The 26,068-nt window shown below is 42.2% G+C and overlaps 2 protein-coding genes across 3 annotated transcripts in view; one reads left to right on the plus strand and one right to left on the minus strand.

The window, feature by feature from the left end:
• The first annotated feature begins 5,657 nt into the window (after positions 1 to 5,657).
• Positions 5,658 to 22,646, plus strand: MEST (mesoderm specific transcript). 2 transcript variants are annotated; one of them, XM_081287329.1, is made up of 12 exons: positions 5,658 to 5,780; positions 13,967 to 14,121; positions 15,687 to 15,766; positions 16,183 to 16,260; positions 16,381 to 16,517; positions 16,698 to 16,756; positions 17,944 to 17,984; positions 18,762 to 18,832; positions 19,082 to 19,183; positions 20,489 to 20,565; positions 21,310 to 21,373; positions 22,268 to 22,646. In XM_081287329.1, the coding sequence occupies exons 2-12, from the start codon at positions 13,968 to 13,970 to the stop codon at positions 22,383 to 22,385; spliced, it is 981 nt and encodes a 326-aa protein (XP_081143455.1). In that variant the 5' UTR covers positions 5,658 to 5,780; position 13,967; the 3' UTR covers positions 22,386 to 22,646. The 2 variants fall into 2 exon arrangements, with proteins under 2 accessions (XP_081143455.1, XP_081143454.1); XM_081287328.1 differs by lacking the exon at positions 5,658 to 5,780 and adding an exon at positions 10,816 to 11,130.
• Positions 22,647 to 23,281: 635 nt separating this feature from the next.
• The window catches only part of COPG2 (COPI coat complex subunit gamma 2), a 129,594-nt gene continuing 126,807 nt past the window's right edge, over positions 23,282 to 26,068 (minus strand). Inside the window, exons 21-24 of the mRNA XM_081283661.1 lie at positions 25,914 to 26,011; positions 24,948 to 25,086; positions 24,561 to 24,659; positions 23,282 to 24,104 (exon numbers count right to left, since the gene is read on the minus strand). Of these exons, the coding sequence (XP_081139787.1) occupies positions 23,974 to 24,104; positions 24,561 to 24,659; positions 24,948 to 25,086; positions 25,914 to 26,011 (467 nt within the window). The 3' untranslated portion in view covers positions 23,282 to 23,973. The remainder of the gene's footprint in view (positions 24,105 to 24,560; positions 24,660 to 24,947; positions 25,087 to 25,913; positions 26,012 to 26,068) is intronic.

Below are 26,068 nucleotides of genomic sequence, written 5' to 3' on the forward strand. Positions count from 1 at the left end.
CTTTCTGTCCCTAGAGATTTGCCTCTTCCAGTTGTTTTATAGAAATGGAATCATACAAAGTATGTTCTTTTGTGATTGACTTCTTTCACTTGGCATATTTTCAACATGTATCCATAACATAGTGTCCATCAGTCCTTCAATCCCTGTTTTTAAAATTTTTTTTTGTAGTTGTAGATGGACAGAATGTCTTTATTTTATTTGTTTATTTTTATGTGGTGCTGAGGATCGAACCCAGTGCCTCACACTGTGCACGCTGAGCTACAGCCCCAGCTCCCTTTAATCCCTTTTATTGCTGTGTAATATTTCATTGTACAGATAGTTCACATTTTATTTATCCACTTATCAGTTCATGAACATTCAGTGGATTTGACTTAAAGGACTTGAACATTCTTGAGAAGCAGTGTTGTGGGACAGAGATAGTGGAAATGGGGGTGGACTGAGTGATAGATGGGAACTAACCCTTCTATGTTCATTTCAGAGAAATGAAACAGTCAAAGAGATAAGTAAATCCTGGGTCTGGCTTTCTTCATGTTTCAGTCTTTCCTGTTTGGTGCCATGTTAAATTCCCCACTGTTCAGACCACAGATGAGAAAGTCTCTGACATACCAACTTCCTTTCAGTGAAATCTTTTCAAATAAATAATATAATTCGACTGAAGAATTTTCTTTTTAAAATATTTTTTAGTTGTAAATGGATATTTATTTATTTATTTACTTATTTACATTCAGTGCTGAGGCTCGAACCCAAGGCCTTACACATGCCAGGAAAGTGTGCTACCACTAAGCCACAACTCCAGCCCCTCAACTGAAGAATTTTCAGTGGATGAAATGCATAGTATGGATCTCACCAGTCTTTTCGCTGCTACCCCCCACACGAGAGGATGTTTTATTTGGAAGTGTTTTTTTGTTTTAGTTTAAAGTTAAGGTAGGGGCTGAGGTTGTAGCTCAGCGGTAGAGCGCTTGCCTAGCATGTTCAAGGACCTGGGTTTGATCCTTAGCACCACATAAAAATAAATAAAAGAAAGGTATTGTGTCCAACTGCAACTAAAAAATAAAAATTTTAAAAAGAATAAAGTTAAGGTCAATCTTTGCAGACTGTAGAGTTTTTGTTGTTGCTTTTTTTCTTCATTATCTTGAAGTTAACTGTGAAACCACTGGTTCTTTTTTCCAGACAACATGAGCAGACCTTGACTCAGGGTCATTCCCCTTTGATTTCAACCAAACCTTGGGTGCTGACAGTGCCCACTTCCTATACAGCTGGTGCACACAGAGCAAAGAGGGAAGAATGAACTCCCAGGCAGGAGCACTCCTGGGAGGGTAGTCTCAGGGATGATTAGGATCAGACAGAGTGGGCCTCCCACAGTGCACCGGGGAGCTGCCCAATGACTCAGGTGATAAACTACAGGATATAATTTCCAGGGGGTAGAAGGAAGGGACAGCGAGCCCAGACATTCTTTTAATTACAGCAGCTGAGAAAGAATTTTAAAGGTTTCAAATCTGGGGTTCACAATTTATCTTTGCTTTCCAGCTAGTTCAGGTACTCTTTGCTCCTTATCTGGGCTATCGCAATAGCTTCTAAACCAGTACCTCTTTTTCAGGATCTTTATTCTCCTCCGGTACCAAATCTCCTTGACGGGCAAAGATGGCAGTCTCCTGCCCCACACTCCCTAAAGGTACAAAAGTCATGTTTGCTTGCAGAATAGAAATGGAAAGTAAAGACTAAGACGCACACTTTCACTTGCCCTCACACCCTCATTTCTCTTCTCCTGTGAATTTAGAGACCAAATACAACTGAGGGAAGAAGGGGGTATAAGATAATAGGGAGGAATAGGGACTGCAAGGTGGCTCCTCCTTAAGGTATTCAAATTTAAATCTAAAACCAACCAACCTATCAAACAAATCTTCCTGCAGACATTTCTTCCTGGACTGTCAATTTTCTACTTCTAGGTCTTTCCAGGCATTTCAAATATATATACATAGACACAGATATTAGATAACATGGTACATACATGTTTTTACACAAGCAGGATTGCAATATACATAGTTTAAATTTTTTTTTTAGTTGTTGATGGACGTTTATTTTATTTATTTTTATTTGGTGCGGTCGATCGAACCCAGTGCCTTACACATGCTAGGCAAGCGCTCTACCACTGTGCCACAACCCCAGCCCATACATACAGTTTTGAACTTAGCTTTTTCATGTAACATTGAGAAGCTTTCCATATTAGATTACTTTGTATTAAATACTGGATCATAAATTGTATCCTATAGATGGACATCAAGGTTATTTCTAGTTTAGAAAAAAAAATTCCAAATACTGCAGCATTGTTCATCCTTGGACACATGTCAGGGAGTATACACATGGGATAATTTGCAAAGTGGGATTGCTGGGTCAGTTTTGATAACCACTGCCAAAACACCCTCCAAAAAAGTAGTATCTATTGAATTCTACCAACAGTATTTCTCTGTTTAATTTTGAACTTTTTTCCCCTTATGTGTCTCATTAGTTATTCCCATCAGAATAGCTGCCCTCTTTTCCCTGGGCCAGAGTGAATTACCCACAGTAAGTTTCTTTACTCTGTTTATTGAAGAACTACAGGAACATAAATATGTTTTGCCTACATAAAGTTAATGGCCTGTGGTAAAGAATGTAGACTTTTAAGCAGTCTTCCATGTCGTTTGGCTGGGGAAACACTGGATTAGTGTGCTAGACACCTGGCATGGGTTTGAAGGAAAGAGGTGGGCCTTCTTGGGCCGTGCTTGCCAAGTTGGACCACAGCCTCCACAGCCTACCCCTTTCCTCTTGCTTAATGTACACATCACCATGTCTGTGCTCACTGTTTCTCTTCTCTAGGGAGGTACTGGAGCCTGGGGGATGGGAATGTACTTTCCCTTCATGGAGTCTGATTTTCCCATTTAGACTACCCTGTGGGGCTGGAACTTTCTTTGGGTACTGAGATACACCACCATAAGCTTATGTGACCTCTTCCATCTCATATCATCTTGGTGAAAGTCTTTCTCCTTAGCCCAGTGGCCAAGCCTCCTGCCTGACAGGCACAAAGGAATGCTTGGAATGGTGTGGGCATTTTAAACCTGATGGCTTCTAAGAAACTGAGCCTCTTGTAGTACAATATTTTGCTAACAAATATTTTTGCAAAAGCTAGATAGTATTTCTCTGGTTCTAGCAACTTGCTTATTCTTCAATCATGGGATCTCTGCCTACCATCTTGTTTCCCTGCCATTCTTCTGATTCCCTGACAGATCCTCATCTCTTTGAAATTCCCACAGAATTTCCATCATGGATGCATTATATCACTTTTCACATTGCTTGTTGTCAGCTATATGTTTATCTCTACCCTGAATTGGAAACTAGTTGAAGTTCTTAACAACACCAGTAAGAGTGATAATAGAGGGCTTCCTATGTGCTGGGCACTCTACTGAAGTGTTTTACATATGTTAAATCATCTAGATTTCACATATCCTTCACAATATCTTGATATCACCATCTCTGGCAACTTCTTGAAAAGTCTATATTGACTTTCAACTTAGATTCCTCTTGTCCCACTTCTCCAGAAGCTTAAATTTTTTTTAATTGCTAATTGATCTTTTATTTAATTTATTTATTTGTATGCAGTGCTGAGGATTGAACTCAGGGCTCACACATGCCAGGCAAGGACTGTACCACAACTCCAGCCCCTCCAGAGCTTTTTGTAAAAAAAAAAAAAAAAAAAAAAAAAAAAGTATTGGTTTACAATACATCAGTCCCTTAGCAAACATACTCATAACATTTATAACATTTATATAATAAGGTCATGATATAGAATAATAAAAGGATTGTCTTTTCATTTAGCCTGACATCAAGAATATTTATTTGGCTTTATATGCCATTAGTTTAAATTAGAACACTTTATTTCCATCTACTAGACTAAAATAGCTATGTGCTTTCCCCTTAAAAGATAAATTAATTCTGTAAGCATTTATACTTTCAAGAAATGATCTGTGATTTTTCAAATATCATTTTAATTCTACCATACTTTTCAATAAATGGATAAACATGAGGCGATAGATCTGGATTCATATCCTGACTCCACAATTTACCAGCCCTACAATCTTGGCTAAGCTCCTTAATCTGCCAAAGCCTTTTCAGCTGTCTTGTTGGCAAAATTAGTATAATAACAGTTCTTCTTTTGTAGGGTAATCACCAGAAGTAACTAATATACACGAGGAGTTGGGTGCAGTGTCTGGCATAAAGTGATCAACAAACATTTGCTGTTCATTCTTCTCACCATGATAAAATGTTAGGTTGAGAAAAGGGACACAGAAATCAATGACACTGTCCCTTTTCTCAAGGAGCTCAGTCATATGGTAGAAGAGACAAGGTAGACCTGCAAACATCACTGTAAAACAGCATAAGTGCAACTGTGTAAGTGTGTCCAAGGGACAGAGTGCACAGGGAAGGAGATGTTCTTTCTGTAGAAGATTTCCTGGAAGTCACGTAAGAGAACATTACAACTAAATTGACTTTTGAAGACTGATTAGGAATTTTTTAGGTAGCCAAAGCAGGGAAGGATATTAGGTCAGGGAAAAGGGCATGAAAATGTGGAGAAAGAAAACCGGATGGTGTTTTGGGAGGAACTAGAATTAGTAACATGAAGTCAAATTATGAAGTTTTGGGGGATGGACAAGATGGAAGGAATGAAAGAGAAGATTCTGGAGGAAGGCAAGGGCCAGATTTTGAAGTGTTTTGCATATCAAGATAAAAAGGTTGAATTTAAAGTCAGTAGAAAGTTTTAGAAAAGAGGTGTGCTCAGGTTTGCATTTTGGAAAAATCACTGCCCAGTGTGTGAATGATGAACTAGAAAGGTGTCATGGTGGAGAGCCAATCAGGAAGCAATAGTCCAGATGAGAGATAAAGAGGCTTGAAGAAGTGCAGATGGCAGTAGAATTGGAGGGCAGCAAGAGGAGTTCAAGAGAGACTTGGGAGGTCAGATGAAAAGGACCAGGAAGATTGAAATCACTGACAGCCTGAACTCTGGGTCTCATTCCATCATGCCCTGAGTTCTGGCGATCTTGTGTGGGAAACTTGAGTGGATGGTAGTGCCATTAGTCAAGACAGAGAATATTGAAGGAAGCAAAGATTCTGGAGACAGGGGTCAGTTTGTGGTGTGGCAAAGAGCGGGTGGAGAAAAAGTGGTGAATTTTACCTAGCCATTGTTGAGTTATGAAAGTTTGTGTGTTGTCATGTGAAGATAAAGAGAAGGCAGGCAAATAATTCCGATCTATAGTGTGGGGGAAGAGGGTAGGGCTGGGGATTAAAAAAAAAAATGATAGTCTTGAGGTAACTATGAAATTAGTGTAATGGGTGAGGTAGGGGAGGTTCACCAGGATCTCTCCCTAGTTAGTAACTATCAAAATATCGCTTCTTGGGCCTTCGCTTTAATAATCTAACGCGGAAAGTACTCAGATCAGGCCTTATATAATTCTATTCTCCTTTATCCACGCCTTAGACCCATGTCCAAGGCATGGCCTGCCATTTCATACCCTTTGCAATAGGTGGCGCTGACGCCTGGCAGGGAGAAGGCGGCAGCACATGCTGGGCTCGGGGGCGATGGGCTTGAGTGCCGAGGAGGCGACGCTCTAGCCCGGAGCCTGATATTCGGTGGCTTGGCCGAGTCTTCCCTGGGGACTGGGTTAAGGCCGAGAACCTCTGGCCCCAAGGAGCGCATGCGCGCCCGGTCCCCCAAACATGGAGTCCTGTAGCCCAGGTCTTACCTGAGTCAGGTAAGAGACGGGCGGGAAAGGAGTGGAACCTCCACCCTCCCCCTCGCAGCCCACCCAAGAGTGGGACTGGCCCCACTTGGGGTAAATGGATGGTGCAAATGGACCACGCCTGTCCTGGGACCCAGCTGAGTGACAGTGGCTTAAGGGTGCGAGGATCTGGCGAGCGCAGGGTGCCCGGGGGTGTGTGGGTGCGCGCACGAGGCTTGCCACATGGGCGAGGGCCTCGGTCGTCGTCTCCCAGATCTCGGCCTGGACCAGAACCCAAAAGGGCCCCAGCCATTGCCCGAGGCCTGGCTCCCCTCCAGCGTTTCCCCTTTCCGTTGGGCAGCCTGACCAGCCCTCCCGGGCGCCCTGGGGGGCTGCGTTTTCCCTCTTGGGATCGGCCTTTGTGTCTGGAGAGGTCGCAGGCACACCGATGTGACCGAGGGGTGGAGGGCGAGGCGGGGGCCAGGGTGGGAGGTGGAAGGAGCGGGGGTGTGCGGCAGCCTGGCGCGCGGGGGCTTCCCGGGGCGAGCGCTGCGGCTGCAGCGGCGGCATGGGACGGGCTGGGGCGCCCAGGGCAGGAGAGCTGCACTGGTGGCGTGGGCGGGGGCCCTGCCAGGCGGCGGTGGGGCAGTACAGCTGGGGAAGGTGTGAGATGACGAGAGCAGTTGAGGAAAACCGAAACACCTGCTCGTGGGTTGACTCATCCAGGCTAGGAGGAATAATCTAATATGGAAAGTAATGGGGGGAAAACGAGAAGGAGCCGTGTGCTGTAGCCTTTCTTCCCGGGCAGCTAGGAAGAAGTTGCCTATCAGAAAGAAGGTTTTCTTAGAGGGCTGTGGTGAGCGGCAGATGAGATATGTGAAAGGGCAAAGAGCTGTACACGTGTAAGATACTATTAGGATCCTTCAACCTATTTATCCGTTAGAGTGGCTAAAATGGTCTTCAGGAGTGGAATTATGGGGTAGTAGTCCCAGGACTGGGATTGTGGGGTGTGTGAAGTAATGTAAAGGGTGTGTAAAGATAATTTAGGGGTGCCCAGTAATTCTGTAATATATGGAGACAACTACAGTATCTGTCTTTTTTTTTTTGGTTCATCTGATCCTGGTTACAGGGTTATTCAGCTGTGTTGTTTCCCTCTACCATTACCTTTGGAGATTTCCTGCAGAGATTGTTATCCACATATGGTTCCAAAGAGGGAGAAAGACAATAGTCACTTTAGGAATATGTTGGTTAAATTTGAGAGAGAGGATGTTTCTATCAGGAAGGAAAAGAACTTAAAGGTCATTCAGCCAGGTACCCAGAGCTTGCATACATTCCATAGGGTTACCCAGCCTCTAGTGACAGGGAATTTGTCATGTCCCAAAATGGCCAAGCCACCTCATCCCTCTAGACACTCCTTCCTGACTGTTGGAAAATTCTGTATGTTGAATCGACATCTGTTTCTCCACAGTTTGCACTCACTGGAGCCATACAGAGTAAAATGTCTAATGCTGCTTCCACAAATATTTGAGGACTGCTAACACATTTCCTTCTTCCACTCACTCCACAAGGCTTCTTTTCTTCAAACTAAACATGCCCAGTTATTTCAAACAGGGAGGCAATGTGGGGCAGTGGAAAGAACGTCAGTTCTGGAGCCAGACACATCTGATTCCGTTCCCAGTCCCTTCACATACTAACACTTAGCGCTCTGAGCTGCTATATCTTTCTCTGAGATGTGTGAATGAAAGTACTCATTTAGCTGGGTTCCCGAGAGGATTAGGGATAAATTGGGTGATGATCCATGCTCATAGTAGGGGCTTAAAGTATGAGAGCTGTTACACCTTTTATGACATGATTTGCAGTATATTTTAGTTGATCTCTGAACACACTGCTGTTTGTCTGTTTGTCTTAATATCTGCTCTATAGAACAGAATAAAATACTCTCTGTGAGGTCTAGCTAGCGGAACAGTGTAGGATTAGCTTATTTTGAATACTTCTCTATAGTCTACAATCAGTAGTTTTTTTGGAGCGGTATCACATTGATTTACTAAACTTTTTTTGTTAACTGAAATCCTAAGTTTTACAAAATGCTGCTGTTCAGGTTTCTTCCATTTTGCACCTTTTTAGTTTATTCAGATCTATAATTACTGCTCTTAAAAGTGGCAGCCCCAGTTCTATGCTGTTTTTGTAAATATCCTTGAATTTGGGTCTAAAATTGAGGTTAGAAAAGTATGATTATTGAGCCCTTGGAACCAGCCCTGACGATTTCCTAACGCTATTGTGCATCAATGAGATGGGAAATGCAGAGCTTTCTACACTAATTTTTGCACAAATCTGAGGTCTTACTGTGATAGAGTTGGAATGTGATAGGAATGTCTGATAAGCTGTTGTCTGAGGAAATACTGCTGCATGTGATGTTGGTCAAGATAGGATCCCTTTGGAAGAACTGAAGGGGTGCCCTGAGAGCAAGCCAGAGGCTGACTTAGTATTTATGTACGGTCTGTTTTCTCAGGCACTTCCAAGGGTTATATACCTCGGGCCAGATTCTCCCTCTGCAGAGAAGCTTCCTTCTGGAATTAACTCTTTGACTCCTGGGGCATCATGGTCAGCATTTTCTCCCTCCACTTCCGAAGGCAAATTCCCGGCTTTAACCAAGCTGATCTGTCATAGCATGCTCTGCATTTTTCCGACTCACTGTTATTGTGCAGAGACTTTTCCCAACTGGAATGCTTTTTCTATTTAACCAAGTTCTGGGCTCCATGGCTATCGATCTCCATTCCCCTTCTCCAAAGAAGTTTTTCCTAGTCACTCTGTGCAGGGAGGATTTCTCCTCACCATCAGATTTGGGATTTCTGTTAGTTTTTGGGAGCTTTCCCTGGCCCTCCTTTTTCCCCTAGGAGCTTACACTGTTTCTCCCCCAGTCTACACACTTGTTCCATGTGGGTAGATATGTTCTGTGGCCTTCAGAATAGGATCCTTTGTGGGGCCCTTAGTCCATTAATTAGAAAATTGCCTTCATCTTGGATGCTGGTGCTTCTGGCCTGTGAGAATGAAAGTATGGAATTGTTTGTAGGTCTCAAAGGTTCCATTGAGGATAAATATGAGAAATATATAATGCAGAGGCTCTTGCTATTGTTTTCAATAGTTAAAATAGGAATGTCCTTACTTTGTTGAAAGGACCAGTTTAAATCTTGCTAAGTAATTCAGTCTTTAAAAAGTGGCAGTGGCTAGTTAGTATAGGTAATCCTCAACTTGTAAAGAGACTCATTTAAATTTTGTTAAGTAACCAATTAAGGCCTTTTAGGGTTTAAATCCATCTGTGGCTTCTCTTTTTCTTTAGGACAAATTCCAGCCTCTTTCCGATGGACTACTCTTTCTAGCCTAATTTTTTGTCCGTTGGGGCCTGGGGCCCAAAGGTCGTGCCTTTTTCCCCAATGGTTGTGCCGTCCTGAGCCTCCCATGCTTTGCGAATGCAGTCCCCTCTGGCTGGAATGTTCTTTGTCTCTCCCGGTAAATGTCTATTCATCATTCAAGACAACCCTTCCCCCCTCCTCTTAATTACTTCCTCCCCTTTGCGCCCTCAAATTTTTGTACTTATTCATGCAGTATTTGTTAGGGGCCTGCTTTGTGACTGGCACCGTGGCGGGCTCTGGGGATACAAAAGGTGAATAACACTTGGGTTTGGTCTTTGAGGGCCTTACCGGTTGGGGAGGAGGGCGCCGATCTGTAACAAAATGTTGCTAGGAAATCAAAAGGAAATTTTTAAAAGCATCAATTCTTATCTCTCCCCCCACCTCCAGATGGCCAGTGTCTTTCTCTGGGGCAGGAGCCCTTTCTCATTTATTTTGTACCCGGCTCTTAGTGCACTCTACGTGCTAAACAAGCATTTGTTTCATGCCCCTCTTAATCAGACCCTGGTAGGTATACCCTCTACGCGCCACACGTTCTGATGACATGTTCCTAAGGCTGGGGTCTACAGAGTCTGGTGGGTGGCCCTAGGCTCCTGGTGCGATTAGATACCGGCAGCTTCGGCTAGCCCTGTGGCCAGCCTTTTGCCGAGTGGTGCTGTCTGCACTGCTGGCCTAAAACTCCGCGAAGTATTGGAAAGGCTTCTGCCCAGTGCGGAACAGAGGTCTGCAGCGCCCCCGCTGGACCGGCCGGCTCTGGGCTGCTGCCTCGCATGTTAACGCTCAGCCTGATCGCGGCCATCAAAATTTCAATTTATAGCCAGAAAATGTATGTAGATACTCTGATGCTCGACACTTCTCTTTTCAAAGGTGTAATAGATGCCTTTTAAAGGACTATGGGTTAAAGAAAATCCCTTTCCTCTTTCCTGCACCTTTGGTGTCTCTGCATTGTGATTTGCTGCACATAAAGGGGGTCTTGCTGCCCTGATTGTGTGGCAGGTCCAGTGCCGCGCGCGGAATCCGCGCTGCGGTGGCCTCCGGCATGCCAACCACGTCGCACTGCTGTAGAGGAAACGTGTCCCGCACTGCTGCGGTTGCCCGAAGGAAACCACACTTTGTGCAACTTTGGCCTGCTTTGCTCCGTAGCAGCCATCCTATATGTTCCCCCTAACCTGGAGAGTCCCACAGAGCTTATGGTTCCCTTGGTCATTACCCATACTTAGAGACTTGGGAGATGTTGGGTGCTCGCGGTCCGCTCTTTCGGACATGGGCACTCATAGGATTTGGCATCCACACTTTGGGCATTGAATGCAAACAGGCGCCGCGGCAAGGACCACAGCCCTGTTCTCCTTTAGGTCAATCGGCCACCCTCTAGGGCTGGGGCCTGTGGTTACTGTTAGGGGAGTTTTGGGGTCTCAGGGGTCTGCCATCTTTGCCTCAGGTCTTAACTTCCAAGGAAGGGTTCTGCAGCAGAATCACGAACTCAGGGTTTGGGGGTCTGCGAGGAAGCGGTGGGGTGCTGGGGGCGATCCACACTTCTGAAGGCGCGTGAGGGGGGCACCCCACCACTGCGGCGGTGGCAGGGCTGCAGGGAGGGGCTCTGCGGCTGGCGCGCTCGGGTGGGGCGCTGCGGTGTGGTGGGCGGTCCAGGGGCGGGGCGCGGGTGGGCTCTAAAAGTCGGTGCCCGCTCGCTCGGCACTGCTGCGGCCACCAGCACTTCTCAGCGCCTCCTGGCAGGCGGCAGCAGCCCGGGCACCTCCTCTGCGGCAGCCGCGCCTCGCCAGCCGGAGCAGTGCCGCATCTCCCAAGTGGCCGCTCATTGCCGCCGCTGCCGGCTGCCCTGTGCCGGCGGTGGGCAGCGTTCCTGCCGCCACCGATCTTGCACAGCTGCAGGCGCCTCAGCGCGCCCAGTGCTCTGCAACCCTGCGGCGGGCGGCATGGGATAACGCGGCCATGGTGCGCCGAGATCGCCTCCGCAGGTGGGTGCGTGCGGGCTGCGGTGGAGGGCGCGTGGGGGTGTGGCCGGTTGATCCTAGTCTCGGGTGCTGGCCGATGCTGGGGACTCTGCCTGGCAGTGCCCAGCTGCCTTGTAAAGAAAACCCCACCCAGCCGGCCACCGTTCTGTGTTATTGGGGTCACTTCTGTCAGCCGTAGAATGTTTCAAATTTGGGGTCTCTGGCTTATTTTTAAACCCCGGGGTCGCCCAGTTAAGGTTTGAGATTTTTAGACCATGAGCTCACCCCAATATGATGTATGATCTCCAGACCCCCGGTATCGCCTTGCTGCGAATTAGGATTTTTAGACCCGGTCATCTTTGTAGTGTGACTTACGACCTTTACATCCTGGAATCACTCGTGTGGTTTACGATTTTTAAGACCCCACCATTGACGTGGTGTGATTTAGGATTTCCAGATGTAGTCATTGCTGTGGCGTGACTTATGATTTCGCGATCCTGGTAATGCCCCGGTGTGACTTGGGATTTTTAGACCCGACCCTCACTGGTTTGTGACTTGGGGTTTCTAGACCCCAGTATTGCCCTGCTGGATTTGATTTCCAGATCCCTGGTATTGTTGTGGTGTGATTTAGACCCCGCTATTGCAGTAGCGCAATTTAAGATTTCCAGATCCTGGCGTCTCGGTGGCGTGTTACCGCAAAGGTGTGACTAGAACTTGCCGCGCCGTATCTCCAAGATGTTAAGTATTGTTCAGAGGTCAGTAACGAGACGTGCGAGGGGTAATTGGGATGCGACCAAACTGTCGTGCTATAACCGGCAGTGTTTGATTTAGCGGGTTTACAGAGCAGTTCGTCCTCTCACAGCGATGCCATCAGGTAATATTAGACAAATGCATTTTTCCCATGTACAAGATGAAGAAATCAAGGCTCAGAGAGGTTAATTTCCATAGGTTTTACTGGAGTTTGTTGAATTTATACTCTGAATCATGACTCCATCAAATAATGGGAATTTGACCAAAAAATGGATTAAAATGTTAATCCATTTTATCTACGTATTTGCTTCACTACTAAAAATTCTAAAATGTCGGTGGAGCAATTTTATCGAGGCAATTAAGACAGAGAATAACTCTCTAAGGGGCTGATTTGCTTTCTCAGAGTAAAAGAGGGCCAGCGGTGGGTTGTGCAGGAGCGCAATGTGGGTATCTGGCGTGGGGTTTTTGCCCCCCCCCCCCCACCCCCCCGCCCCATGGTTTGCTGCCAAAGGAGCCCCTCCCTGGTGCTTTGCTGAGTCACTGCAGATTCTGCTGCTGGGACTGTGAATGGATGCCAGGAGAGATGATTTGAAAAATAAATTAATTGAGGTATAGGGCAGATAGCACTGAGAAAATGATAACGAAAACCAATTGTTTTTTTGTTATTTAGGAGGCGGTACTGGGATGTAGCCTGCCGCTATTGCGCGGCGCAGATTGTGATATAACCCTCTTGTTCCAGCACTTTTCCAATCGTTTCTATTATTACCATGAAAGGTAGAACTAAATCTTGGTTTCTGTTTTATAGGCAGGTACTTCAGGGGCGGGGAAGACTACTCTAGTGATGGCTAAAAACCATATGCAGGGAACTGAGCTTAAGGGACATGGTTATTTTAGCATAGTGGAATCATGGGTATATATTTTAGTTAAAAAAAAAAAAGGCATTTTTGTGAATGGATTTGCTCACGTTGGGTAGGGGTTGTGGCCAGATTACAGGTAACACAATGGCAGGGTGAGCGCATAGACGCATAGCCGGTTTCACCAAGGTGTGAACAATTGATCTCCTTTATTTGTGGCTATTTTAATGACAATTTTATTGACATCTCTTATTTAAGTTTTGGAGGGTATTGTTTCCATTCTGGCTGTTTGATAAAACAACTGGGAATTCTTTCCCTGGTGACCATGGGGAGTCGAAGACTGGACACAGGAAAAGGTTTCTAATTCAGTGTGCATGAATTATCTGGATCTTTGAAGTTTTGGGCATAGCAAGACTGGGTGTAGAAACCAGTGCTTTCTTTCCAAAGAGAAAAAAACAATTCTCACATGCTGGGTCTATCATATTTGGGGTGGTGGAGGGGTTTTGGTGATGGTGGGGGGTGTCATGAAATTAACTAAATGAGTACTTAGAGTCTGCTAAGAAAAGGAGGAATATAATCTGTTGCCCAGACTTATTTTTAAGAGATTAGATATGCAGGCTCATAACAAAGCTGCTTATGTTGGAATATACAGTGGAGCAGTTGTCTTGTTGCTTTTACAGACTCTTTACCCTAAATGGTTTCTCAGCCCAAATCTGGACAGTAGTGCTAAAGGGAGCTTCACTTGGATCAGAGTGTTGACAAGTATTTAAAATCAGAAGCAGCTCTCTATTTAAGGACATGTGATAAGTCAGTCTCTCTCTCTTTCTCACACACACACATTTTAAGACATTAGTAGCATGTATATGTATTTTAAACATTAGGGGTTGTTGAATAGGTGTTAGAGTTTTTAGAATATGCAGGAAGTTATGTTTTTCCTTGGGAAACCTCTTTAGCAGATATCAGGAAGAGCACAAAGGTATGTGTGTGTGTGTGGGTTAAAGTGGCTGAAGGTAGGTAGAAGGTTACATACTCAAATAATATATTTTCCCCTTAAAAGTAGAGTGGTGAGCAAATTATGGTGATTGCCACAGCCATAGAGGTGTGATTTAATTCTACTTGATAAACTTTTTGCCCTTGGTGGTGGTGGGGGTGCTGGTGGGCAATATAGTCACTGTATGGTACAAAAGTTTCCCACTCCATGCTCCCAGCTCAGGTTGTGGAAGTGTACCATATTACCCCAACTGCTTTTCCCACAGGATGAGGGAGTGGTGGGTCCAGGTGGGGCTACTGGCCGTGCCCCTGCTGGCCGCGTACCTGCACATCCCACCCCCTCAGCTCTCTCCTGCGCTGCACTCATGGAAGACTTCTGGCAAGTTTTTCACCTACAAGGGACTGCGCATCTTCTACCAGGGTAAGAACTGGATTACTGGAATACCCTATGGGAGTGATCCTCGTAGGTCCCAGCCAAGGTACTTATTTTGTGTCCCTTGGTCTCTATTGCCCCTTAGTGATGGAGGGGAGTAACCCTTTCTCTGTTTAGTGTCCCTGAAGGAATGAGGGGCGTGGATTAATTCCCCTCATTCCCTGGAGAGCCGGGAGACTCAGAAAGCTGTGGGGGTGGGGGTTGGAATTAAGAGTCCAATCTCTGTATACGACTTTTGAGTAAGTATTTTTTTTTGGTGTGGCTTGATTTGTATTCAGATATTAGTTTTCTCTTCTGAGCACCCCTAGTGTCAGGTTATATGTACAGTATTCAGAGATGTAACTACCATTGTTTTTCTCCCCCCAATTCCTGATTTAATTTTATTGAATTGTTTTCTATAAAGATTTTTAAATGTGATTTAAGTCTTATACTGTTGTATAAATTAATTTGCTAATGATAATTACTATGACTGTACTTACATAGTAATAACCATATGCCAAGCATCGAGTTACATTTTCAACCTTCATTGTTTCACTGAATCTTTACAACAGTGTTTGGAGATAGGTGCCATTAATCTCATTTTATAGGTGAAGAAACTGGGAAACAGACTGGAAAAGATTTCTTTTGGGCGGGGGTCAAGAGCAATAACGAAAAATGTTTGTCATAAACCGTTTTTCATTATTGCTCCTGACCTCCTCTCATTTGCTATATTCAATTAAGTAAGTATATATTATATTGGTTTGGTTTATTTCCAGATCTTCAATATTTGTTGTTGCACAGATTATTTGTACAGATTAAGAATAATTCCCTTGGCTAAAGTATATAACATTTTTAATTGCTGTAAATTATTTAAAAAAATCTTATTACTGAATTTTCATGCCACAGGCAGTATATAAATGTATTCATTTTAATCCAGTATTATTAGTAAGGCATTTTATTGTCTATCTGGCTAATCTGAAAGATGTATAATTATTCCATAGTATCATATGCATTAAAAAATGTTCCTATCTGTATTGATTAATGCTTTTTTGTAGTCGATATAATTGTATAATAGTTTGAACATTATGCTTTTGATACCAGATTGGTTTTCTTCTGCTAAAACAGCCTAAAACTATAAAGCGCTCACAGGAAGAATTGCTCAGTATTATAGAATTTTTGTAATAAGTTACTAATAAATTACAAAAAATTTTTAGTTTATGTGTTGATGATACATTTTTAACTGGGAAAGTTTACTTTTTACTGTGAATAAGCTTGTATTTTAATTTAATATAAAATAAAGGGAGATATAGATATGCCTTTCAAAGGAAATTTAAGTAAAGCAAGCTACCTTCATATTTTCACAGGAAGTATCCTATTTATAATTTTTCAATATACAGATTAAAAGAAAAAGTGCCTGTTATTACTTGAAGCGATTAGCTTTCATTTTAAAAAGCAATATATCAGTTTAACTTGGTTATAGATTTTTGTCCTTTGTACCATATTAGTTAAGATTTTAACATATTCAAAGTTATTTTTATAGGGAGTTGGCCTAATCGATCTGCCTTTTTTTCCAGACTCTGTGGGTGTGGTTGGCAGTCCTGAGATAGTTGTGCTTTTACATGGCTTTCCAACTTCCAGCTATGACTGGTACAAGGTAATGAAGTCAGATTTCTAGGTCCTACTATGTCTTAAAAAATACAAAAATCAAGGATTTTCTTGTTAGCACTACAAGGCTCTTGAAAATTTAAATCACTTTATGAAATAGCATTAAACATCTAACTGTTTCTCATTTACTGTAAGGGAGTAAAAAACACTTTGGCAGTCTGGAAAGGCTCATTGCGAAGTTAACAATGCTGGAGCTTCACCTTCAATAGATTAATCACTAGGAATCAAGCACTTTCCAGGAGGATCAACTCGGGGGTGGCTAGTGGTAGTTTCATGAGGTTTTCACTTTATCAAAGTCCATCTGTAAAGCTGGGATAGGGATGAAGCTTCTGTGCTGCTATGGGTCACGGGAGGGGAGGCGCAGCGCAGAAGCAGAAAATCCAAATCATCCTTTCTTTCTTATAGATATGGGAAGGTCTGACCCTGAGGTTTCATCGAGTGATTGCCCTTGACTTCTTAGGCTTTGGCTTCAGTGACAAACCGGTGAGAAGCACCTATATGGAACCAGTATTGGGACTGGGGAGGATGTGGATGGAGGGGTCAGGCTGGCAGAGAGACCTGTACGTGACTTTATCCTGTGTATCTGGCCTTTCCTTTTCTTAGAGACCACACCACTATTCCATATTTGAGCAGGCCAGCATCGTGGAGGCGCTTTTGCGCCATCTAGGACTCCAGAACCGTAGGATCAACCTGTTGTCTCACGACTATGGAGACATTGTTGCTCAGGAGCTGCTGTATAGGTCAGTGAAGCCAGATTTCTGCCTCTTCACAGGCTGCACACTAGCTTAAGATGCTGGGAAAGTAAATTGTTCCTGGCCCCCTGCTATTCTTTTCTTGGGGGGGGGGGGGCTGTGATCGGCTGCTTCGCTGGTGTCAGTCTGCTCAGCTAAGTGTGTGTGTTTCCTCATCCCCTGCTCCAGGTACAAGCAAAATCGATCTGGCCGGCTTACTATAAAGAGTCTCTGTCTATCAAATGGAGGTAACTGTCTGTCTTGGCAGAGGGTGGAAAAGTGGGGCATAGCCTAGGAGGGCCACCTTTAGATGATATAGGGACATCTAAGTATAATCTGATGATACTGCAAGCAGACACAATCTTGAAGATCTTTTACCTTTTTTGTGCCGTGAATTGCTTTGGTGGTTGATGACATTTATGAACCCCTTTTCAAAAGGATGATTTTAAATATAGAAAAATAAATAGGCTTACAAAGGAAAGTGATTATGTTGACATACAGTCAGTAAGAACCTGTATCACAGTAATATGTACTGCTTTTGTAGTGCATTAGACAGTGAGATCTAATGGTGGGTCTGGTAGCACTCTGATTAGAAGTAATGAGGAGGGTAAGTGCTGCTTTGATGTATTTGTAATGACTATAGCAGGTTATGAAAAAAATAAGTCATAGATACCATATATCTATGGTAAAAGTATTAGAGTCTTAAAATTCTTATTTGATGGCAATACCAAGTTTCAGGAGGAAATCAGTGGGCCCCAGATTAGAACTTTTGGAAATGTTTCTTTTTCTTTGTGTGCCATTGAGCACGGCTTTAAATCCATGAATATCCAAATGTCCCCTGAATGCCTTAAGGGCAGCTTGGGAGAAGAGTTAAGTCTGTTCCTTTTTCAGCAATATTTATGTCTTTCTTCCATTGATTCTGGAGAGAAATGGAAAAGAAAAAACTAGTTGTCCCCCCCCCCCCCCATTTTCTTTTAGGACCTTCACTTACTGAAAGAATCTTGTGTTTCTGCAGCCCAAATCATTAACAACACTGTGTTCTATGTGGTGGGAGGAAATGCTAAGTGGAGTCAGCCTAGTCATCAGCATTATGGATAGTTGTGTAATTATTTTTCCCATTTTTCCTACCCTTAAAATGGGGGAAAAAATTCCAGTAGGATATAATTTAATTAGGTAAACACAAAACACTCTGGAGAAGTAATCATAGAAAATAATAGTCATGCCTTGCTTAACGAGGGGGATACACATATATGCAGTCCGCTATTGGTTGAAATTTGTTATGTAGTGCGTGGCTGTACTAAGTTTTATTTGTGTATCCATTTTGGCTAACGGCCCAAAAGGTGACAACGGATAGGGTGGATACTTTCTGATAACAGTCTTTCTTTTGACTTAAGAGTTGATGGTAAATGACTAAGAGAAATCTCTTCTTCTACAGGTATCTTTCCTGAGACTCACCGGCCTCTCCTTCTCCAAAAGGTTGGCTACTTCCCTGAATAGGTCCTCAATTTTAAGGCTTGTGTTGATATTAAGTAAAGTAAACCTTTTAAGGGTTATACCTGCTGTAATGAGCTACAATTAATTTTCTCCTCCTTATGAATTCTTAGGCAAACAAAGCAGTGGAAGTGGCTCCTACATAAAACTGAAAACTATTTCTGAGAATGAGAGATGAATAGATGAACTATGTAAAGATTTGTGTCACAAGTATGAAGTATGATATCTGAACAAACTGGGATCCTAGTCTAAGCTTGAATACACAAAAGTTAAAAGCCCTAAGGATTTATGGCCAGGTGCTACGGAGTACACCTATAGTCCCAAGCTACTTGGGAGGCTGAGCTAGGAGAATGTCGTGAGCCCAGAAATTTAGGGCCAGCCTGGGCAACATAAACCCTGATTCTTTTCTTTTTTTGAGACGGGTCCCACTCTATTGCTCGGACTGGCCTTATGTTTTTAATCCCCCTGCGTCAGCCTCCCAGGTAACTGGGATTACAGGTGTGCACCACGGTGCCTGAGATACTGCTTCTTTAAAAAGAAAAAAGCATATTAGGGGTATAGTGAAGTATAGAAGTGTAATTGTAATGATAATTAGAAATATATTTGTCTTCTATGAGAGAATAATGTGGGTAGACAAAACAAAACTGAAGCTAACCATGGAACTTTTCAGGGGGAGCTTTTTAGTTCCTAGTATAAAACTTTTTGTCCTGATGAGTTGGTTTCTCTGGATTCTTGATTTTTACTTTCACTTATTATCTACAGCTACTTAAAGATGGAGGTGTGCTGTCACCCATCCTCACGAGGTTGATGAACTTCTTTGTATTTTCTCGAGGGTAAGTCTTTATCAAAGATGGAGTATGGCCTGGGAACGCTGTAGTGAAAAGTTGCTGCCATTACAATTCAGGGCCAAATCCTGGGGTTTGAGATATTCAGGCAAAGGTGTTGGCCACTTGCCAGGAAAGTAGTAGAAGGAATTCATAAATCAGTTAAGGGTCAGACTTCATGACCTCTGAGGTTCCAGCCATATTTAACATTCTGAATTCTCTCCACACTTATCTTCCTGCATTCTGGCCTCTTTTCAGTCTTACTCCCGTCTTTGGACCATACACTCGACCCTCCGAGAGTGAGCTGTGGGATATGTGGGCAGGGATCCGAAACAATGACGGGAACTTGGTGATTGACAGGTAAGAAATAAACCTTTCCTTTGGGTTCTGGAGAGGCTCTTTTGGAAAGTGGGGCAAGATGCAAGATTGCTTCTATTTGATGACTTGTTCCTATCACAAAAAGGCTGGTTAGGACCTATGAGGCAAACTGAAAACTGGTCTTGGTCTCTGCTTTTCAAAAAGAAATAAATAAGAAATAAATAGATACGGTGAGCCCTGTGCTAACCATTTGGTGCAAGAAGGGTGGATAAATAGCTATGAATTCTAATGCTAATTGACTGATACACTATGATTGGACATTTTGAAGCATTAAAAAAGACATAGTTGTGAAAGGAGCCTAGTACCTCTCAAAAAAGTATCAAGGCTCTTTCTTTTGCATATCTTTTCAATAGCAACAGGGAATGAGAAGCAAGACTTCTCTGTCTTTTACCAAGAACTGCCATGCCTTGGTTCTCACTGAGGGACCTAGAGATGGTGATATCCATAACTACTTGAGGCCCTGTCTTTTTTATCAGTGGGGTCAAGTAGCATTAGTGTTTTAACTGATGGCTTTGCTGGGATTGTGTGTTAGCAGGAGTCATTCCTCTCCTAACATAAGTCCCTGTGAAATCCTTCAAGATTAGTTTTAATATAAAAAAACTGAAGAACAAACATGATCTTCTTAAAAGTTCTTCAAAAAAGTAAATAATAAGAGGTGATATTTGGGTTCACAAATAATAATAATAATTATTATTATCATCATCATCATCCTGGAGTTGCCAGGAAGAACAGTGCATGAGTCTGAGAGCTGAAATGTGGCTACAACATTTTGCACTTTAGGAAAAGGAATTCTCCCCATTCTGTCTGTGATCAGATGAAGTACAGAGATGACATTTTATGTTCATGAGCTTCTACACTTAATTTTAGAGGACGATGTCAACTTAGAGATCATGTAGTTCATTCCTCCTATTTTAAAAAAGAGAAAACTGAGATCAGAAAATGTGTGTTATAACTTTGAGTCATTGAGCTGGTTAGTGGTGGAGCTAAAATCAGAACCTTAAGTCCAGGTTTTAGTCACATATGCTCCAAAGCAACCTTCAGCCTTCCTGAGCTCTCATTCCCTGCTTAATAAATGCATAGGCCCATTTGTGCTTCTGTTGATATGAGAGGTATGATCACTGCTGTAGCCAGAGGGTACTTAATACAAATGGATAAAGTGGGCCATTCTCAGGACATCTAAGTTGCTTCCAGATGCAAAAGTGTTCCTTGTGGCTCAGATCAGGCTTTGGAGTTCCACTAATAATCAAGGTTTCTTGTTCTGCTCCTGCTGACTTACCTGTCCTATAGTCTCTTACAGTACATTAATCAGAGGAAGAAGTTTAGAAGACGCTGGGTGGGAGCTCTTGCCTCTGTAACTATTCCCAGTGAGTATTCTTACATTACTTTTGATAGGAAAACTTAAGCTAAAATAAGTGCAACTCAGTTAAATCTGAATTTTAGCTAAACAGTAACTATATTTTGAGAATTAGTATCAACAAAGAAAACCAAAATTTTTGTTTTTTACCTGAAATTCAAAATTAACTTGGTGTCCTTTTATTTCATTAGCAATACTGCTTCTAACATCTGGAACACCAGTGATGTATGTAGAGTCAAATGTATAAACCACTGAAACATGTAGTTGGCATTGCTGAACTACTGTGACAGGAGGCTGTTGAGATTACTAATCAAGAGGATATAGGTGGTTTGAGCTCATTGGTGTCTTCACTCTCACAGAATGAAAATATTGACATAGGCCTCACATACAGTAGTTAGTGCTCATGAAATTATTGGTTGATTTCAAATAACTGTAGAGACTTAAACTATGACAATATCTTGGATTTACAAAATGAGAATGTTGAAAGCTTATTCTTTTTGGTCCAGGAACAGAAGACCTGGAAGGATAAAATGGCTGTATATAGGAGAAAGTGTGCCAAATGAAACAACTGACTTGTTCCCATTTTCTTTGTAGTTTACCTATTAAAAGAAGCTAGGTTTCCTATCAGAAAAAAATTTGTTTAATTTGCAGAAAATAATTTTTTTTTTTTTTGAGGTAGGGGAGTTAATTTTAGGATGGCAGTAGGAAAATAGAAATAGAGCTGTTGGTAATTCATCCCTCTTCTGTTTCTTAGTTCATTTTATCTATGGGCCATTGGATCCTATAAATCCCTATCCAGAGTTTTTGGAGCTGTACAGGTGAGTCTTGCTCAGAGGTGTTTTGTCAGTATTTCATCCTGACAGGGGTAAACAGAATTACCTGTTGAGGCTGTTGGCACTAGCTATTGTCTCTGACCTCACTGGCTGTTCATCCAGAAACCATATCATGGAAAGATCAAGAAACTGAGTTATATATTCTCTTATTGTGTATAGCCTGTTTTCACTATTACGGCTATTTCATATTCCTAGGTATAGAGATAAGAAAAAGCTATCATGTGAACCAAGGAATGAAAGTGGATATATCTTAAATGTTTGTTTTAATCTGACTGTAAAGCCAGTTTGTTGACCTAAACTGAGCAGACTGATAGGAGAGATTAAGAGGAAAAGTGCCTTCTCATTAGTTGTTATGCTCTCTGGGTACTTACTTGGAAGGTGTTGGAATATGAAATCTTTTGACTATGTCATGTAAGACTGTTCCATACCTTCATATAGCCTAGTGGACATATATGGCCTAGTAGTAGATGGCTTGCTTGTAATTTTAGTCAAAATCCCCTCTCTCATCACCTCCTGAGATTAAGGAAGGTCCTTGGTTATCTTTGCTTGAGGCAGTGAGTTGCTGAGTGATCCACTTGTTCCATGCTTCATGCTTCTCTAAAGAGCTGAAAGTCATCCTGTTTTGCAACTGTTGCAAAAGTGTTATATTTTCAAGTTGTTGTGTGTTGAATTATGAACAATTAAAAACTAGTCTGCATAAGTGGAATTGGCAAGTTTATCTGCCTTAGATAATTCCAAAGTAGAAGGCGAATAAGCTTTTTGTTGGTTCCTTCTAGTGTGGTATATATCTGCAGGGGCATTTGCTGGGGCTTCCCACTGGCTTACCTCCTCCCTTCCCTCCAGCCTTAAGTTCACCTACGTGCTGTTCTCTTCCACTAGGAAAACGCTGCCGCGGTCCACAGTGTCGATTCTGGATGACCACATTAGCCACTACCCACAGCTAGAGGATCCCATGGGCTTCTTGAATGCATATATGGGCTTCATCAACTCCTTCTGAGCTGGAAAGAGTAGCTTCCCTGTATTATCTCCCCCACTCCCGTATCTGTTGTGTATTCCACTTAGGAAGAAATGCCCAAAAGAGGTCCTGGCAATCAAACACTGTTTTCTTACAAAAGTCCACTTTACTCACATTGATGGATCAGAGTATAGAAAAAAGGCAGCAGAAACTCTGACAAAATAGTCCACCTCATTCCTTTGACGTCTGATGAAGTATATAGACTTGTCTTCGTGTTATTAGGAAATTCTGATGAGCATGATTTCTCATAGATGCATAGAGACAGGCATTAGACATTCTTTTGCTTAGAAGACTTTTTAACACTTCTGTGGAACTTTCCTGAAGTATCTAAAAGTGCTAATTTCTGGCCCAACCCGAATTGGAATTCCACAGTAGAGAATGAGGAGTGGGGACTGTTATCTCTCCTTGAACGGCTTGAAGAGTATATGGTTTTTAAAGTTCTCTAGGCAACATAGTTTAAGTGAGAGTGAATATCCCTGTCATACTTTGGATTAGTTTCATCAGCTGCTTCAAATTACAGACTTTTTGTTAAAATATTTGTTTTAGTAATGCAGTATTTTAAAGTATGGTATAAGAGTATGATATGCCTACACATTGTATATAGTTTATAAGGACACTAAAATGGCAGACCTTATCTCTGCCAAAGTAGTGGACCTTATTAAACGTGTAATTTCTGAGTAAACTAAATCCAAATTTTTACAGAATTTCCTAAAATCACAGACACTAAGAATCAATTGCATCTGTGCCAGAGATTTACTGTTATTAGCTGGAAAGATAAATTCTAACAGCAAATAATAGTCTAACTACTCATACCTCAGTGCTTAGAAGCATGTCCCTCCTGGGCTGAAGTGTAGGGAGGGGACCCTTGTATACTTGCTGAAGTACACTGACTCCTCTGGTGATGGTGGCTTAGCTTTCCATTGGCTCTCTCAGAGAGGCTTTCTCATGCAGCTCAGCAGTTCCTGTACTTAGCCGACAGGATAGTTCCCAGACACTTTAAGAACAAATTCTCAAAGACCTATAAGCAAATGGTGCTGAATAGTTTTTTTTAAGCCACAGTTTCACTGTCTTAGTCAAAGTAGGATTATTAAGTGATTAATTTTAAATTCGTTTTTTAAAAATTAGGAACTTCAAGTATAACAACTTTGAAACTGGAATAAGTGTTTATTTTCTATTAATAAAAATGAATTGTGACTAAAGTGGATTCTGGCTTCCCCTCCCCCACCACCCCTTTGGGATAAAATTTTCCAACATTGCCAGGAGCTTTCACACATTAAACAAAAGAATACAATGAAGTTAAGCAGCTGGAATATAGGATAATATTTGATTTTCAAGCTTACCCAAAGCTGCACTGTCATACCAGAGCTGACCAAGTGAGAAAGGAAAAATCCAAAACCAAGGAACACCAAAACCCATGCACAAGGACAGACATTGGCTTAATCTGCTGGCTTAGAGCCAAGCACTTAGTTTGTTTAAAGTGTGATTTTGGGAAATTCATGCTGCTAGCCTAAAAGCTCTCTGACAGTGATGTACATACATACACATCAACTTCATCTTGCCCAGTAAGAACTTATCCAACAGAAGCCAAGATAACATCTACAGGTGTTCTCTCTTTGCTTCTGACAGTCACCTGCATGGTCACTCCATCTGCTAAGGCCAGCCTGGACCTCACCAATAAGTCAAAGCCACCTCTGTATATACCTGAGAGGAAAAAAGTGAGGAAAACCACATTTAAGAACTCAAGCTCTAAATAATGAAATTTATCATGCTCTGCCTACATCTCCTTTCTATTATTTTAGTTTAGCTTTTCTAGAAATTTGTGGGAGTTGAATCCTTCATATAAATTCTATTTTTTAACAATAGTCCCATGAGACCAGGCACAGAGAAGGCATTGAATAATATTGATTTGGAGTATTCAAAAGACAGAGGGAGAGGCAGCACTGGTAGCTGTGTGAGACTTCAGTATCTTGGGCCAGATATACATCTTAAAAGAACCTAAGAATGGCATGCAAAACAAATTATTCATTTTGACTGTACTTCAAATTCTTGCTCACATAATGGGATGATGGACAATAGCAGGGCACAGGATGCTCATCCACATCCCTTCCTATTAAGTTTGGAACAAAATTTAAGAGAAATGTGATCCAAGTCTCTTACCTGCCAGATAGAGTGAGTGGGAATTCTTGTTCTCAGGTACTTTATCTGACCTCTCACATGGCTGCATGCCCAGAAATGTGATGATATTGCTGACAGCTTCTGTGTAGAGAAGGTTTATGCAACAGTATTAGAATAGTTCAGCACAGGGATCTGCCGCTGTTCTGGGGTGTCTTGGGAGCTGGGGGTAAACAGGGGTATAGATGGCACATAGGGAGGGTACTGGCCTAGAAAATAGTTGACTTAATTAGATGATGAAGACAGGAACCTGGCCTTTTAAGTAGATGAGTTATGAAGGATTTAAAGAAAAAGGAGTTCTGGAATAATATATATGTCTATTAGGTTGATACTGCTATCAGGCAATAACACTGGCAGCAAAGTTGTTCTCACCTTCAAGGGTTTTTGTAGAGCTGAGGGCAAAGGTTTCCTCCTTCTCAAAGGTATCTCCCACCTCTTCCCAGGCGGCAGCAAAGTTAGGTTTCAGAACCTTCTGAATGTGATCAGACACAGTCACTTCAAGATCTTCCAGCTAGGGGTAATAAGCAAGGATGGATAAATAAAAATCCTTTTTGGTACAGAACAAAGAGGGAAGGAACATAATCATTTATCATTCTATGTTAAATCCCTGTTGGGGCCTAAGAAAAACTCTGTTACCACAACAGTTTAAGTTATGTAGTCTGTATAAACCTAATGTTGTAGGCCTTAACACAAGCAAGTAAGAAAACAGGACATCTGTCAGATCACCACCTGTAGCCCTAAAGTGCACAGCAGTCCTGTTGCCACACCCAACTATGCATTTCAGGTTGTTCAGTACCTTCTAAATATTACATTCAAAAACAGGTTTTTTTTGTTTTTTGTTTTTTTATTTAAAGTTTTCCCTCCTTTCTGTGAAGGCTTTTCAGTCCCTGATCTGGCAGTAAGCAAACTAAAAGTGTTGAAGCAGAAATAATACAATCCACTTTTAATAAAACTGATCTCATTTATTATAATCTCATGAAAAAATCATATAATTATTTCCATCTCTTAATTATCCCTTTTCCCCTTATATCTTGGTGTTCACCTTAAATTCCCTGTAACTTCTCATTGTATCAACCAAACCATTTTTAGTTTGAACACCAAGATATAAGGGAAAAAGGGGTTGAGTTTCTTTGTTTTAACTAATCTTGAAGTGGTCAATTTTAATTCTCTTTGCCATAATGCAATCCCATTAGAGAACAGGATTAGTTCAGGTCATCCTCAGCTGTAATCTGTTTAATAACAGGAAGCCCATGGGTTCATGTCAGCTGTTCCTAGAAAAACACTTCAAGGCAGAAGTCAGTGTTGTAAAGGTGTCAAAGCTCTGCAGGGTCGACTCACCACATACTCATCATCATACCCATCCTCATCTGGAACTCCAGTGTTAGGGTCACAGTCCCGGACTGTAAACTTCAAGGTGCAGCTAAATGTGACTGCAACTGAGAGAGAAAGAGCAGGCAAACCCACATCAGTGGGTAGTGCAAGTTTGAAGTTTC

The sequence above is a fragment of the Spermophilus citellus genome (assembly GCF_964194105.1).
Source record: "Spermophilus citellus genome assembly, chromosome: 3".
Lineage (NCBI taxonomy): Eukaryota > Metazoa > Chordata > Mammalia > Rodentia > Sciuridae > Spermophilus > Spermophilus citellus.

Excerpts from the sequence above, each read along its gene's own strand:
- MEST (XM_081287328.1), top strand. The coding sequence starts at position 11,105 with ATGGTGCGCCGAGATCGCCTCCGCAG. Across the intron at positions 11,131-13,966 it reads CGCCGAGATCGCCTCCGCAG|GATGAGGGAGTGGTGGGTCC; the intron begins GTGGGTGCGTGC and ends CTTTTCCCACAG. Across the intron at positions 16,261-16,380 it reads TTGGCTTCAGTGACAAACCG|AGACCACACCACTATTCCAT; the intron begins GTGAGAAGCACC and ends TCCTTTTCTTAG.